The following is a 16,777-nucleotide window of genomic DNA, read 5'->3' as shown; positions in this document are numbered from 1 at the left end:
ATAGTCAAATATACTGTTACCACAAAACCGAACTAAAGCTCCCTGTCTTGTGCACGTACCTGAGAAGCAAGTGTACAGGTGGAGATACCTCTCAGGTGAAAGAAGCAGTCTGGTTGAACACGAATGCAGTGAGGCTACATGTGAAATGTAAAGATACAATTCTGTTCACAAAGCTTTAATGAAATAAATTCTCATAAAACAGAACAACACCCCCTTTAATCCAGGTATTTTTGCATATAGGTAAACCACAATACTCATGGATCTTGACCAACGGCCTACGGTCCATGTGAGCAAATGTGATTTACTACTCGCATTTCATGGATTGGAGTTTCCTGTAGTCGTCCCATGGACGCTCGTAGACTATCGCAGTGCAGACTGCGGCGGCCTGTAACGAGAAAGGTGGTGTGAAGGTGGGACACCGTGGGCCATAAAAAAAAATGTGGCCTTGTACGCAGGACAAGTGTTACGCATAAATAATACTGTCCACGCGCTTCTTTTGCTATGCGTAACCACTGGCTTGAGCAGGTTTCGCTCGAATGATGCGGAACATTCGCGAATACCTTATGATCTTCCGATAAGATCTGACGCGCTACGAGAAAAATAAAGTTGATTCTGGTACTAATGCTGCCAGCAGCGATACACAGCTCACACCAGTGCACGATGAAATCTCATCTGTACCAGCACTTCAGGCAACCGCGCCAGCTGTATTTACCAGTTTCATTCAATGCGTGACAGTGCTATGAGCTATCGGTAAAGCGACAACATTAAGAAAAATCAGCATCTCATGTGCGTTGGTAGCTCATAATGATACACCTCCCGCTGCAATACCGGAGCGCTATAGACCCACTGAGGATATCAGCGAGTAATGAATGCAAACCAATGTTCTCGTAGCAAAGCCAATCCCAAAAGCACCATCAGCGTTGCTTCACAAATCTTTGAGCCAACTCGAAGTTCCAAAAGCAACAGCACCGTAGGGTACTGCTTCACCTTGTGACAGCAGATTGTAAAGGTCGAAGCGAACCATTCAGTTCCTGCCCCGCCTCGTTTCGAGATGAATTCGTGTGAAAACAGGTTTTGGTATTTAAAAAACGAGCAAGTACGGTTTCTTTTCTTCCCGTTCATAACTGGACTTTGTAAGTAGTGAGCAGTTGTGTGCAGATTGGTTCTTTTCCTTTCCGCATGCCTGAGTTTGATCTGCTTGTGGATCAATATTCGCTCAAAGAGATTGTGGCAGCATGACGACGGGAAGGAGCTTTCTCGTTTAAGATGCGAAAGCATCTTACGCTCAGGGCCGTGTCCGTTCTGCGGCGTCCGCACCCATACGCCTCATGCGCGAACTCTCCCTCTCTCCTCGCGTGAGCGCGAGGAGCTGGGAGGAGGTGGCGTGAGCGCTGCCTCCGCTTCGGTTTTCCTCTCCCGTTTCTGTCTGTCCACCACAGCTGTGCTCTCGTATATAATGCGGTGCGCGCTCGCTCCCGTTGCACTCTCCTTCCCAACGGTGCTATGGACGCTCGCGAAGCTGAACGTAAACGGCAACGCCGGCAAGCGAATCTCGGATCTGCGAGGCTGCGAAAGCGCGCGTTCGCTGTGCTTCCGTCATTCTCTCTCTGTGCAACGGTGTGCGAAACGCCATGAACAAGCTCGGCGCTAGTTGTAGCGGCAGCGCCACCACCGCGGAGCAGAGGAAGGCTTGGGAAGCCGAACGTAAACGTCACCGTCGCCAAGCGGTAATTCAAACACCTCGACAACCACCGTCTCATAAGTCACATAAGAGAAACAGAAACTCGATGCGCACCCCCCGCGATGCTTTCGCGTCCCACCATGGTTGCCCGTAGGAGGAAATGATGTGCAATGTTTCTATTGTTATTCATCTAGCAAATATGGCTACCAACAATGCGACGTGACATAAGCTGATCACCTAATGACGTGACGACGAGTTTACTTGTTCGTTCGGTCCACCGCTTCCTTCTTCCTACACTCATCACTGCAGCAAGGAGTCGCACTATGTAGGTTAAAAGTATTTCCACTAAGATGGCGACACGCCACTTACGGAAACTTGCGCAGACGCAAATAGTCTAGTCACATCGCTCTAATGCCAAAATTGACGAGATACAGGATTATTGAATTGAATCACCTGTCCAGTGTCACATGCCAGCTTAATAAATTTAGTGCCAACACGCTCCCACAATGATTTTGCATTCAACTCTTGCTGCTAATTTAGCAAAATTAGACAAGTTGTCGGCACGGTCAGTACTCTAGTGAGTGCTATTCGTGTACAGTTGAGCAAGATGCCGACACCGATATTTCGAAGCATGTTGCAACTATCGGACACCATCACTCCGTTTCACGCCATCTTTTAGAAGTACATTGTTTGGGAACACTATTAGCCCCACCATGTTCTCACCGTCGACAAGACTTTGGTTACATGGACCGCGCACGTTCACCGTTAAAGTTGCATAAAGCGAAGAATGCGCTGCTTTATTTCCGCAAACGTACTAACTCACCGTATCTGATGTCAACAGGGAATTCTTACAACACGGCAACACTGAGTTTTCTGTCCTCCTCTTTTATTGCCCTTATCTCCTTTCCCAGTGCATGGTAGCCTACCGGGCTCAGCCCTGGTTAAACACCATGCATTTCTTTTATCCTTATGCTCTCTATTTCTAGTAGAAAATTAGTTTTTAAATGCGTAATCATTTCCATATCGATTCATCAAGAAGACTTTTCGTCCGTGCACACCTCTGGAACGGTGGACGATCCCCGCCTTAAAGAATAAATCGATAAAATGAAATAACTGTTCACTCTGGTGGTCGAGTTTGAATCCAGGCCCCAACGTTCCAAAGGCGAGTGTCTTAAATACTAGGCCATAACACTTTTTTTTCATTGCCTGGCTTTGGCAGATTGCACTGCACAAAAATCAAATACGAATACAAAAAGTACACTGTATATGTGGCAAATGTGTAATGAGGCAGCATCTTGCTGCGTGAAGCTTATAATTCGCACAAAATCATCAGCGACCCTGCTGTTCAAAGTCACTCGGGAGGTACACCTGCTGCTTTATGGACTTCCATAAACCATTTCATGTTCTCCCAGAAATACTATCTTGCCGGCCGCGCATGCTCAACGCAGCAGAGAGTGGAGAATGTACGGGTGCTTCGGTCATCACACACACTTGCCAAATCCAAATGGGGTAGAAGTTCAGGGGAAGATGGAGGCTTGAAGAGATGAAAAATCCTTGAACACGTAGTGTCGCAGGAACCAACGTTTCGGCAAGCGGTCTTGTCTTCGTCAAGGCTGCAAAAGCCTACCTTAGCGCGTGTATGTATAACCCTTGTACCCTTTCCTCCAATGCTAACAAAAAGGAGGAAAAGGCATGCTCGGAAACGGGGTTGGTTGTTGGGGGGGGGGGGCGCTAAGGAGTTCCGGCGTGCCGAATTGGATAAGCGAAAAAAGGAAGCAGTCAGAAAAAAAAACGATACAGAAGAAAAGGAATGGGAGGGGGAGGTTGGGCGATTCACTTCTAAAGGAAAGAGGGAGAGCTGGTTGTTTCGCCGAGTCATGGTTGTCAAATGCAACCACCACCTGACAATTGTTATTTCACGGCGATAGTAACCGTTAGGAATTCCTAGAAGTGGTACGGAGAAAATAGAACACGCCAAGACGGGTGTTTGATGTTGGATGTATTATTGTGATGTCTGATGAACGGCTTCCGTCAACTTTTAGGATTAAATGCATAGTAATAATTGTGGAGATTTTACGTCCCGAAACCAGGATATGATTATCAGGGACGCTCTAATGAATGGCTCCGGAAATTTTGACCATCCGGAGTTAGTTAACGGGCACCTAAATCTAGGTGCACATGTCTCAAGCATTCCGTCTCTATCGAAACGCGGCCGCCACGGCCGGGATTCGATCCCTCGGCCTTCAGGTCAGCCGTCCAGTACCATAACTACTAGACCACCGTGGCGGGTAGTTCAGACTGCGACTAAACACGAACTGCGCGCACTAGCACATACCAGAAGAAAATATTGTGAAGGTGAACACTACAATTTATGCTTATTTTGTACACCGGCAATCGTGATTTCCGGTGTACTAAGCCGTAATCATTTTTTATCGGCGCTAAAAGACTGCTACTCTTGTACTTTAAGAAGTCACCGAAGGTGTGTGAAGGGTGTCGTTTTTGTAAAAGCAGAAGACACTTCGCCGCTCCGCGCCAGGGGAGCGGCCATTTTTTTTTCTGCGGTAGCGAAATGGGTTGAACCTGCCCCCGCCCCACTGGCTATGCTAATGCTCCGCAAGATATATTCGGTAAAATCAGCACCTTATGCCTAAACAGGCAGTACTCTTTTTAAAGTCTTTATATTCTGCACTTATTCACATTCTCGCTGAAAGCCTGCTACATTTAGCCGTTTTCAAGAAAACGTTGCACTTGTTTCCCAGAAGCGTCGCTACTTTTAACACGAAAGTGTTTTATGCCGGGGTCCACGAAGTACATCCGTCACGGATATGACGTTGATAAAATGGACGCCAACGGGTGAGAAAGAAAAAAGCCAAGAAAAAGATACCCCGCTGGGAATCGAACCCACCACGTTGCGGCCGCGACGGCAAGCGCCCGACGCCCTACCGAGTAAGCTAACTCGGGATATGATAGATACGGCGCGAACGCGCCTTATATCTTTCATGCATTCTCTTTCGCGGCGGGTGGAGCGGGGCGGTGCCGCCGTCTGTGAGATGTGAAAGGAAGTAATGCTTCACGATCGACACTTCCTAGCGCTTCCTTCGAGATTGCACGCGATATCGGAGGTAATGGTTAAAGCGTCTCCATACCAGAGAGGTAGACTGGCCGCGCTGGCGTCGCCGAGGCACCCTTGACGCAGTTACGTTCTTTGCCTTTGGCTTCGTGTTAGCGTGCGTCGGCTCATCGGAGTAGTGCAGCTTCCACGTGCACCAACGGGATTTCTCCGCGGCCAGCTGCTTCAATTGCAAGAGCGCCGACTAACAAAACTGCTGCAATATGCGTTGCAGAAAGGACGCGACTTCGACGGGCGAATTTCGTGCCTTGGCAGAGCGAGAGCCGCGCCTGCGAGACAGAGGCCAGCGGGATGCACGCGTTTGCGGCTCAGGCTACGAACCTCTACCTCCCGTGTTGCTGCAGCGCAGTGTGTGTTATGTATGCATGAGCACAGGCGTCGGCTACCCATTACTAGAAAGCGCACACCGTGCCGTTTCTTTCCTTAATTGACGACGCCTTGAAGAAGCGCATACCGGGTACCAGTGTTGATTATGAGCTTTTGATATCATCCTTGCGCGGGATTCACGATTCGCTGTGTCCAAATATATGTTCACACCGTCAGCTACCACAACGGTTTAATAATGATCATGGGCGTTAGTCGTCGCGATAGAGAAATGCTGTCAACATGTGTGCATCCACGTCAAACGGTGCTATACTGCCAAACACGAATAGACATTGTACAAGCTCTCATATATCACTACGCAATAAGCACTACTTCTGTGAAGACACGTTTAACTTTCGCGTTATACCGATTCCTATGACGGAGGGATCACCGATGTTTCTTTTGCTACTTTTACGGCTCTTGGCTAAAGCTGGCTACCTCTGGAATAGTTTATTTGGCTATATTATTGAGTGTTTGAATGTTTATTTGGCTATATTGTGGCTATAGTGTTTATTTATATATCAGTTGTCATTTTGTGTACTGCCTCCCTGTGGATTAACAGTATGTTCAAATAAATAAATAAAATATTGTCTTTTAGACCTGGCAAGCCTAGAATCTGATGGAACTTCATCTGAAGCAACGCTTTAAGAAACTGGTCAACGTGTCGACATGCGCCGATTATACAGGGTATACCAGCTATCACGCAGCACAATTTAAAAAAAAGAAGCGGAAGGGCGTAGGGTGAGCCACACCTTGTACATATCGTTTCCAGTAGACTGGAGTAACCACTACTAATTCTTTCGTTAATGAGGTTAAATAATTTGTTAATTAGTAACTCGACAAGTACTCACATGACTTTCATGATGAAATGGAGCTACGCAGGCATGTTCAAACGACATCTAACTGTGCTATTTTCAACAATGTACTATTTGCATGTATTATTTTTTTCCGTTTGATAATCAAAGCCCGCGAAATCAGAAAAGTGACGCTTGACTATAGAGGTTAGCTCGAAAGCATCCAGACGCAGGTGGCCAGATAGATAGATAGATAGATAGATAGATAGATAGATAGATAGATAGATAGATAGATAGATAGATAGATAGATAGATAGATAGATAGATAGATAGATAGATAGATAGATAGATAGATAGATAGATAGATAGATAGATAGATAGATAGATAGATAGATAGATAGATAGATAGATAGATTGAAATGGCCGAATAGCCGTTGGTTGGCTAACAAACTTGCTGTAAAAAAATCTATTGCAATGTTGCGCTCGTATACGCTAATGCAATCTCTGAATAATCTTTCTCTATTGGTGCATCTTTGAAGCAGTTGAAGTTTGCATGACTTGTGGGGCCTTCGTATTTGTTATAATACAAGTGAGGCCAACTAGCGAGTGAGAAGTTTGCCGGTTTTCTTCAATTAGCGAGCGCCACTGTACGGAAATTATTAAAAAAAATTACACCATCTCCCGCTAAAGGGAAGCATGTGTGGATGCGAAGCAGCGGGGAGATGGTTAGCTTGAGCGGGAGATGGTGTAATTTTTTTTCTTGCGTCCTCGAGCCTGTGCCTTCCTCTGGCGTAGAATCAGCACTGTCTTCCAGTCTCCATCCAGCTCCCGCTGCGTGGAACTGCCGGCGTCCGAGGTATTCGACTACCGCGAAATTGCAAGATCATGTGCGTCTGCCTCTCAGCAGTCCATACCGTTGGTGTCCTCGTGGAATTCTTCAGCGAGGGAAGGAGAGCACAAGCGCCCCGCGTCTGGAGCCACAGAAGCAGAGGCCGCCATCGGCCGCTCGTGCCACGTCAAGACGCCAGAGGCGTCGCTGCTGCCCACTCGTCGCAGGAGAGAATGAGGTGAGCGGGAGTGGGGGAGTGGGAAGGAGGTGCGGAGAGAGAGTTTGCGCATGCACAGTAAGGGTGGTCACGCCGCACACCACCGGACTGACCTCCGCCATAAGCTGCTTCGCATATAAAATAATATCGGGGGTTTAACGTCCCAAGACCACGATATGATTATTAGAGACGCCGTAGCGGAGAGCTCTGGAAATTTCGACCACCTGGGGTTCTTTAACGTGCACCTAAATCTAAGTACACGGGCCTCAAACATTTTCGCCTACATCGAAAATGCAGCCGCCGTGGCAGGGATTCGATCCCGCGACCCTCGGGTCAGCAGTCGAGCGCCATAACCACTAGAACACCGTGACGGGTACAGAAATTATTACCGGTTCGATGCTTTTAAGCAGATTAGTTACAAATGTAAGTTTTATTGCAAATAAATCAGTGTATTATGTTTTTGTTCCAAGTAATAATTTCTCCAGGACTGGATATTAAGTAAAAAAAGATCAGAAAGAGGATCTAGCTTAATTATTTCGTCGAATGTCGAAGTTCTGACACAATGAATATTTTAAGCGAAATTCGTGATGACGCCGCTGGTTGCTTACCTTGTTATCTGTAGGAGTGCATAACTCTCTAGAGTAACCACCGTCGGCGACGGGACAGTTGGTCGGGGCAATTTCGAACACCAATTCGTAGTTCAGTCCGTTGACAACCTGTTGCGAACAATTCAAAAGTGCTGGTATTCAATGCGATCATTGTATTTTTAAGTATCCTCACTTCCCTCTGTAATGCCCGCGGGCCCTGACGGTGAAATAGGTAATTAAATAAATAAATGTTTCTCCAGTAAGTTGATTTTTGCACTCGCTTCAGCTGCAAGTATGTCGCGCATTTCGCAATAATTTTCCTTGGTAATTTCTATTTCACCTACGAATGGATGCCTTTGCTATTATCTCCTGCAGTTCGATTCTTCCACTGGCAGTTTTCTTACGAAGAATTCTAGCATGGGAAAAAATTGCGTCAGATCATAAAGCCGAAAACATCCTTAGCAAAGGTGACCTCCGAATAGCAAGCAACAGTTAGGACATTATACTTAATAAAATGCAAAAAAAAACAATGAATCCAAGAAAAGTATAGGGGAGATTATTTCTAGACTTTTTAAATATAGTGCTTTAATTATGATATCGATCTGAATAAATTAAAATGTACGAAAGAAACTGAATCTGCAACCATCTAGTTTTCTCCAGTTTGATAGTGCTACATATACTTTATATCATACTTTCCACACTTCGCTTAAAAAGACGATTACTTATGTCCCGTATACATTACTTGGCTTCACTGCCTGTTAGTTTCATCAGGATGTGTCAAAGAAAACGATTCCAACATACATTCCCCGTGTGTCGTCCACTCATAGCGAAGATTTCGTTCCGCCAAACCTGACGCTTTCTTGTAATATGCGAGGCGTTTATTGATCAGCTGCAAGCTCGGAAAAAGATCATGTGATGCTATAGGACAAAAAAAGAGCGTTCCACACTCGCCGTCAGGGCTACAAGCTGCGGTGGCAAACACTCCCATGTTCGTATGCACTTAAATACCTAATAAAGTAGACCGGAGGGCAACCGCCGCCGTAGCTGAACTTGTAGAGCATCGGATGCGTTATCCGACCATTGTAGGCTATGTCTTTGACGGCAGTAAGTTATCTTTTGTGCACAGAAATTTATTTGCATTTATATAATAAAAACTACACTGCAGTGAAAAACATAAATAACGTCACCGATAGTTTCTTTGGCTTCAATATCACTTGTTTTCATCAGGTTGAGTCTAACAAGAAAATATACCATTGGTCCATTTGCCTTCTTCCGTTACAACATTGACAACACTTACGTCAGCCACCTCAATTATACCGTGCCGCGTTACCAGGAGTAGTAAGAATCTGTTTCAGGATATTTAGTCATAACGCTGCGCAAACAAAGGTGAGGACCACAAGGAGACACAACAGACCACAGGCGCAAACCATCAACTGAATTTTCTTTAAAGGAAAAAAAAAACGTTCTTAGCATCATGATATCATAAGCCACTAACGCGACATCAACGCAATCTCTTTTTCGTAAAGTGCCACTTACGCGCAGATAATGCACGCGTCTCGTTGGAGCCCAATGCAAAATGCTTCGAGAATCTCCCTCTCCTATTTATCCCCGGACAGGGCCACAAATGTGGTCCGATTAAGGATTCGACGGCTGCTACAACGGTTGCACTTTTCTGCCATATGCCCGTCCGCATTGTTGTTTACTGTACATTGCGCTCTGACATTCTGGCAGCGCCCCATTTGTCCCATAGAAACCTTCTTACAACTTCATATTCGCCATCTTTATTGCACTGTTTTAGAAGCTTCCTCCCTATGCTCGGAGCTTGTCCATCGCCGTAGCAGCCGCTACTTCTCATTCCTCCCGCTAGCTTGGCGTAACACATGTGAAGTATAACAATCTCAGCGCACGCTCGCGCGAAAGAGAAGTCTTCTTCCTCTTGTTCTTCGAGCGCCATGATGGTGATAATGACGCAGGCAAAACCACATATAGCATGCGGCGCTGGTTCCACTCCGGCGCGTGCTCTAGTTTGATAGGAGACCGCTAGAGGGCCACAACTGCGCGCTTCCTCTCTCTTTCGACAGTCGTCAGTGAGTGCGCTTCGATACTAATAACATAAACGAAGATGACAAGGCGGCGGACTGGAGGGCTCGCAAGGCAGCAGCAAAGCGGGCTCGCCGCCAAGAACCTGAGGTGAGAGCTCGCGAGGCCACAGAGAGACGTCAGCGTCAAGCGGACCCCGAGGTACAAGCCCGCGAAGCCGAAGCAGCGCGGAAGCGGCTGCAAGAGAACCTCGAAGAGGTACGGGCGCGGGATGCAGCGGCCAAGCGCCGAAAGCGGTCGCTACCTGAAGTTGGTGGCGCCGACGCGCGCTTCAAGCGCGATTTTCTCGACCACACGTTCAGCCACACCTGCATGGTCTGCGACCGCTGGTGGTTAGACAACAACCTGACCACAATCTATACTATAGCAACGTACTATAGCAACGTGTCACGTCTTTATATGACAGTAGAGGAACTGTACGGAGCATTCACGGTTCGCCCGATTATCTCCGAGCAAGCTTTTCTAACATCATTCACTTCGTGGATATGGTGATTTTTTTTCTTGGCGCAAGGATCCGGTTTTACTTTGTTCAAGATCGGGCAGACCTTGGACGGGGCACTGAGAACAAGATTAACGTTATGTAATTGTGCAACATCCTTAGAACGCAAAACCCTACGTCCTCATTGTTTTTGGCATAGGGTTTCATGTAATCTTAAGAATTTGAGCTCCGAAGGGGAACGGTGCAGACGTGCCAACTTGTTTCGACAGGTCACCTCTTTCTTACGGCAGCTGATTGACAGGTTGTTGTTTTCTTAGAGATGTCAATGTTCGTTCCTGCGCACCGTATGTCAGTCGCGATTGGAGAGACGGCTGCCCGAGTGGCTAGAGTCAACTAAAGAGCTTGCGTGAGGAATTGATGGTTTTTATAAATAGTGTATTGTGTAAAAGTCTTTATTTAGGGGGAAGTCTTTCATGCCTCATCAAACTACAATGTTTGGCAGTCGTCGTCGGCGTCCCACGGCGCCTGGCGCGTGTGATGCAAAAAATCATCGTAATGTTATGGTGTCATCATTACGTCGCAGATCGCCAAATTTTGTAACGTCATCATGACATCACAAACTTGGCGTGAAGTCCCGTGACGTGACGTGACGTCACACTTTACTCTCACGCATGACATCGTACATTGGTCAAACTTGGGCAGGGCACGGAGGCAGTGGAAAACCAGGTGAGGGACCTCCAATCCTGGCGGCGATGCAAATCCACGCTGGGTACGCAAAGCTTTCGAAGTGTGGGAAGGCAGGATAAATATATCGCCTGAGAAGAAGAATATGACTTTCGCCTTCGGGTCTTCTTAATTGCATGCATAAAGGACCCTGTGAGTTTTTGTATTGTTTTCAAGTGTGTAGTTTTTCAATGCGAAGCGAAAACAACTTAAATCTGCTGTATGTGGCATTATCTTCCCCGTGCCGTTGCACAGGTCATGGGACACTGGAGGCTCAGGTAGGGGATGTCTTAACAAGGGTTGAAAAGAACGCCTCTTCAGCCGGGAACAAAAACATTCTCTTTTAATTCTTCATACGAGAACATTGTCAGTTGAAGATTTTTTGGAGCGAAAGCGATCATTTTTGCCGTCAGGTACGCATTGTTTAACTTGCAAGCTGCCAAAAACAATACATAATGCTTTTTTTACATTCTTCGGATGGAGTTTACTTATGGGACTTGTTACACAAAGCAATCAAGGAAGAATTCCACTGGATCAGTATGGCGTACAGCTTTAATATGTAGATAATGAAGACGGGGTAAAGTTTTGCGGCTATTACGCTTCCGGGCCTCCATTCTATGTGAATATCGAGAATGGTAGGTTGCCACTTTAAAAAGGAGTAAAGGCCTGCAAGAGTTTATTTTAGCGTGAGAAATCATTGTTTTTTTCGAAAGTCATCAGGAGGCATCGAAACCGCCCCTGGTGACTTTGCACGAATTTTAATCTGACGAAAACAGCACAATGCTGGCTACCCATACACCAAATGTACATTGTGTACTGGCTGGTTTTATTTCCAGTGTAGTTTGTATAATATGTTTAGCAGAAAAGCAAGGCGATAAATAAAAAAAAATCGCCGTAGCTCTGCTCTAGAATATTCGACTGCCACGCAGATGGGCTCGGTTAAAGTCCTGCACGACCATTGGTTTTTCTTTTTTTTTTTCGTTGTGCGTGATAGGTCCAACAGAAACAGGCGGCTGCGGACAACTACGCCACCGAAATCGGCTCTTATTGTTATAGCATAAACGCTTTCGCTGGAAAGCTGCGTCATGGAGACGGTTGCCAGTTCGAAGAAGCTGATTGTACATTGCATAGATACAGCTCACCTTTACATGATTCGTGGCATTTCTCCATTACGAAGCTAAAGCTTCAAATTTGGTAACCGAGTGCGCACGAGAGCTGTTGCAGATCCTAGAATAGGCTGTGGCACAATTATGCAAATTTTAAATGTATGATCTTTAGAATGTAACTACGCATAATTAAGAAATGTCAAGGTAGTCGAGAGTTCGACGGAATTCCGTCTAGTCAGGTACAGGCATTGTTAAAAAGCAGGTCACTGACCAATGTCAAAAAACAAAATTACGTTTCGGGGTCCGTACGGATCCCCTGTTCACAATACACTGTGAATAAGGGATGCGTACGGAAAGCGAGAATTTGTTTTGTTTCTTGACATTAGTCAGTGACCTGCTTTCTAACAAAGAAATTCCAGGACCATTAAGGTACACCGAAAGACCCAGAACATCCCATAGTTAGCAAACAAATCCAACGATATTATTATTATAGCTGTTAAAGTCACACCGCTCAGCTACCGCAAGAATTGTCTTTTAAGCAGCATAAACTAGAGGAATAAGTCCTTTAATTTTATTAAATTAAAACACCGCCGATCATGTGCCACGTTGTCAAATAATTTTGCTCACCTGCGTCCTTACTTTCAGCAGCACCAAGACTGTGTTGTAATTACTCTGGTCATTTGTGTGTTGAGAAATCGCAAAGTGGGCGAGCTCCAAATACTTTGGATCACTTGACGGGTCATGCTCGGTCCACCCACCCGTTTCCATTACGGAACATAGTGGGGCGATCGCAGTGAGGACGAAAAGTACTGAGGCTCCCTTCATGGCCTACGCGCTGGAAAGAAAAAGCGTTTCTGAATAACTTTTCTGGATATTGAGGATTGCAGCTGATGGGCCAACCACTGGCCGCTATATTTTATAGCACGGTCTGTTCGAGAGCAGACCCAGTCAAGGTAAGTGATTCTGGTGTCTGAACTTGGTCTATGGTATGGTCATGTCATGTGGTATGAATATTCGGTATGAACAGATAAGAAAATATACTCCGTCTGAGTCACCAAGATAAGAAAGTGATAATAACGATTGAATTCGCGGATTTCATCAGAGTGTGTGGGCCTGTATTATGTTTCTTCGCAGTCCGACTTTGGCTTTACCTCTTAGAGCACATCAGATTTTATCAAGCTTAGTTCATACCTCTAAACGCATGATACCACGTGACATCCGTTGTTATTGGTAATCAAAATACTATAATATATCGCTTTTTGTAACGGCAGATGGAGCCACATAGATTACTTATGGCTTTACAATTGCGATGCGCGTGGTCTCTATATGTGAGCATCACCAGAAGCCTGCTATAAAGTACTAGACCGATATATTTTCTTCATAGAACGATAGTGGTTCGTCGGGAGGTGTTTTGTTGGCGTTCTGTAATCATAATAATAATAATAATATCTGGGGTTTAACGTCCCAAAACCACGATATGATTATGAGAGACGCCGTAGTGGAGGGCTCCGGAAATTTCGACCACCTGGGGTTCTTTAACGTGCACCTAAATCTAAGTACACGGGCCTCAAACATTTTCGCCTCCATCGAAAATGCAGCCGCCGCAGCCGGTATTCGATACCGCGATCTTCGGGTCAGCAGCCGAGGGCGTTCTGTAATCAGTTGTAGCACTTGGTTCCTTGGATATTTGACCTAATTAGCTGAAGTCATGAAAGATAGCGGCGCGACAGCACTGTTGATCATTCAATAGGCAATCATTTCTAAACAGGTGCGCTACATGCGAAACGTAATGACTTCGAGTTGTTCATTCGCATAATATGCCGATAAAAGAATAGGATGATGCCAAGCGTGAGAGTTTGTAACGCAGACAAGGTATGTCCCGGTAGTGTCCGACATCTTCATTGTTCGCCAAAGACGATTTTATTGCAGTAACATACGGAAACATTTCTACCAGAGAATCTAACGCAAACGAAGAAATAAAGAAAACCGGTTTGTTGTTTTTATGAAGAAGCTTGTCAATGAGTTAAATTAAAAGCGGCATAATGAATTTCGAAATCATGGCAAGATTTTGTCTTCTGTGTACTTAGAATGCCCAATAAAGGACTATATAACGTAAAGCACTCAAAACCAGAAAAGCCACAGGCGAAGGTGGCAACAGGATTGCTTACTGGAAACTGAAAGTGCGCTGAAAATCACAATATAATACGAAAAGCTCTGAGGTCCACGATGCTAGGGTGCTCGCCCGCTCTAAACACAAGACATTGCGCTAATCACCGAAGCTTTCTTCAACCCGATAACCGCATAGCGCGCACTTCAGTAGCAATTCGAAGAGGCGGAAACTGAAAGTGGAATGCCGCCTGATAAAACTGTCTCATTGTGGGTTTTATCTTTTTGTAACACTTCAGAACCCGAGCTACTCCATGTGTTATTCCTTTCTTTTTAATAAACCATCTGTTCACTATACGCCAACGTGTTCGCTGGTTCCATATTTTTAGCGCGTAATTTATAATAGATTATGAACTCGCTCGACAATCTGTTCTTCTATGTATTCACGATATCACATTGGAATAAATTGCCTTGCTTCAGTATCTCGATGCGACATTTAATAGCAAGGTGCACTGCAAGAGCATGTGAGCGCTGCATTAAAAGCTCGCATACGCATTCTACGGACACTCAAAAGGACGTCATCATGGCGTTCTAAATATTCTACTCATGCGATATTTTGCAGTATTCATAGTCATGTTACATACGTAAATGAATCGTGGGGTGTGACTTACGTAAGCTAGCTTGAACCGGCCCGCCAACTCAGAAACGATCTTCCGGAATAAGTGCTTGTTCAATATATTATGAACAATGCGGCTTTGTTTAACAGAATGATCTCTTGACTGATGATATAACATATGGGGTAAAAGTGCCACACGTGTGATGAATGCTGCAAATGTAATCATGTTTTTTTCATCTCTCTATTAATTACTCAACGTATTCCGCGACCACAAAAAAAAAATGTAGGCATAGCTCACGCTTCCTTTTATTAAGTCCGCTTTACAACCGGCGTCATCTCCAATTTTCATGTACTGGAGTTGGCAGTAAACTGCCCGTAGTAATAAAAGAGCGAATAATTTTCACCCCATATACAGAGAAAACCAACAATCTTTCTTAAGCTTGCATGCAGTTCGATGTTGCTAAAGGACGTGATATTTTGAGCTTATATTTTTCGTTTTTTGTGTTTGTAGCTGTCGTTCAAACTTGCTCGAGGGCGCTTTTCTTAGCAAGTGCATTGAGATGTTTCCATTGAAACGCTATAATGCTCCCTCTTGTAGCGCTCGCGTCTGCGCTCGAGCATGTTCTATGGCGTAATGAAAGTAATATGCGCACGCACGTATGGTAATAACTCGTATGATGTACACGTAAGCGCTAATAATATTGTCTTTGCGCCCTTATTTAGACTTCGGGTGTAGGACAGACGAGGATTGGTGACACTGTATGTTGCAAGTGTGCAGGAAGAAGTTAAAGTCCTGCATTTCATATGTATATATATATATATATATATATATATATATATATATATATAGATATATATATATATATATTTCGACAGATACAGCTGATAGTTTAATAATTAACGCTGCTGCCGGTGGACCGGCCTTAGTAAGAGTGAATATGGTTACAGTCCGCCGTCGTAAAACGCTGCAATATGATGTCGCGTCCTGCATGGCTTCTCTTCATGAACAGACAAGGCGTTCCTCCCTTCGTTTCCCTTTTTTCATCTCATTTTTTGTTTTGTTTTATGTATTCGCTGAGTTATTTATTTATTTCTTGATATATTTATTTAGTTATTGTGTTCATGTATATTGAGAAAGCAGTGTAGCAAATTTTATAACATGTGTTGGAGCACGTGGTCCCAACCAGGGTTGCCAGGTTTAGCTACTTTGCGCCAATTTGGCGACATTTTTAGGCTGTTGGCGGTAGCAAGAACGTCTTGGCTACTTGGCTATATTCTGGCTACGTTCTTGTTCTCTCAATTCGAGCCAGATTATCAGTATGCTATGACGTCAGAGCCGCTGTCTTTCGAGTATGTGGTGTCAAAGCATGGCGTCGGATGCCTGTTTCCAACATCCGAAATTGAATTTCGCATCTGCATTACATAAAAGACTTTTGGATACGTGACAGGTACTCGGCAAAAAGCGCTGCACGGGGACTGATTTTTGCAGACCACGTATTCCTGAAAGCCACTTTAAACCGCAAGGGGAACCCAACAGGGCAACCATAAGCGCTCCGCATCCAGCACGCTTTGCACTCATCGACATTAGAAATCGGATGTGCGACAAGCTGCTTTTCATTGCTTAGGATTAGGTATGGACCGCAACTCAAGAATACTAAATAGAATAACTTCGTCATCACGCAAAAAAAAAAAAAGATTGCGAAAGTGGCGTCAATTTAGGCTTCAATCCTAGTAACTGGGATACTGAATCCACCCATGCTGAACTGGTTCTTATTGTTTCACAAGGCTTTTACTTCTGGTAGTTTAAAAAAATACAGAAAACGCGTGAAGAGAGTCATCTCTGCAACAGCGCAAGTATCTGTCGTCCTGCACCAAATGAGTGCTGAGGTCAACAATTTATGCTTGACTCTAACCAATTTTGTTTTTGAAGTGTATGTGCTGTTGTTATTTACACTTTCGCCATAAGGCTTCTTCATTTAGTCATATAATGAAACCTCGCAGATCTTTGCACACGCTTGTCTACTTGTGGCTACTTTCCCTGCCCTTGGCTGCAGTTGCTACCACCATGGCAAGTTTTTTTTTCCAT

At 45.0% G+C, this 16,777-nt stretch overlaps 1 protein-coding gene across 2 annotated transcripts in view; it reads right to left on the bottom strand.

Moving 5' to 3' along the window:
• Positions 1-262: 262 nt before the first annotated feature.
• LOC119373830 (salivary cystatin-L2-like) overlaps positions 263-16,777 on the bottom strand; it is a 207,910-nt gene continuing 191,395 nt past the window's right edge. Inside the window, exons 1-3 of one of the 2 annotated variants that reach the window (XM_037643890.2) lie at positions 12,597-12,798; positions 7,623-7,730; positions 263-385 (exon numbers count right to left, since the gene is read on the bottom strand). In XM_037643890.2, the coding sequence (XP_037499818.1) occupies positions 305-385; positions 7,623-7,730; positions 12,597-12,794 (387 nt within the window). In that variant the 5' untranslated portion in view covers positions 12,795-12,798 and the 3' untranslated portion in view covers positions 263-304. Of the gene's footprint in view, positions 386-7,622; positions 7,731-12,596; positions 12,799-16,777 lie in introns of those variants that run through there. The other variant, XR_007414503.1, reaches the window with a different exon arrangement.

This window comes from Rhipicephalus sanguineus, chromosome 11 (assembly GCF_013339695.2).
Source record: "Rhipicephalus sanguineus isolate Rsan-2018 chromosome 11, BIME_Rsan_1.4, whole genome shotgun sequence".
Lineage (NCBI taxonomy): Eukaryota > Metazoa > Arthropoda > Arachnida > Ixodida > Ixodidae > Rhipicephalus > Rhipicephalus sanguineus.
The sequence above is the reverse complement of the archived record's forward strand: the minus strand, read 5'-3'. Positions and strand labels throughout refer to the sequence as shown.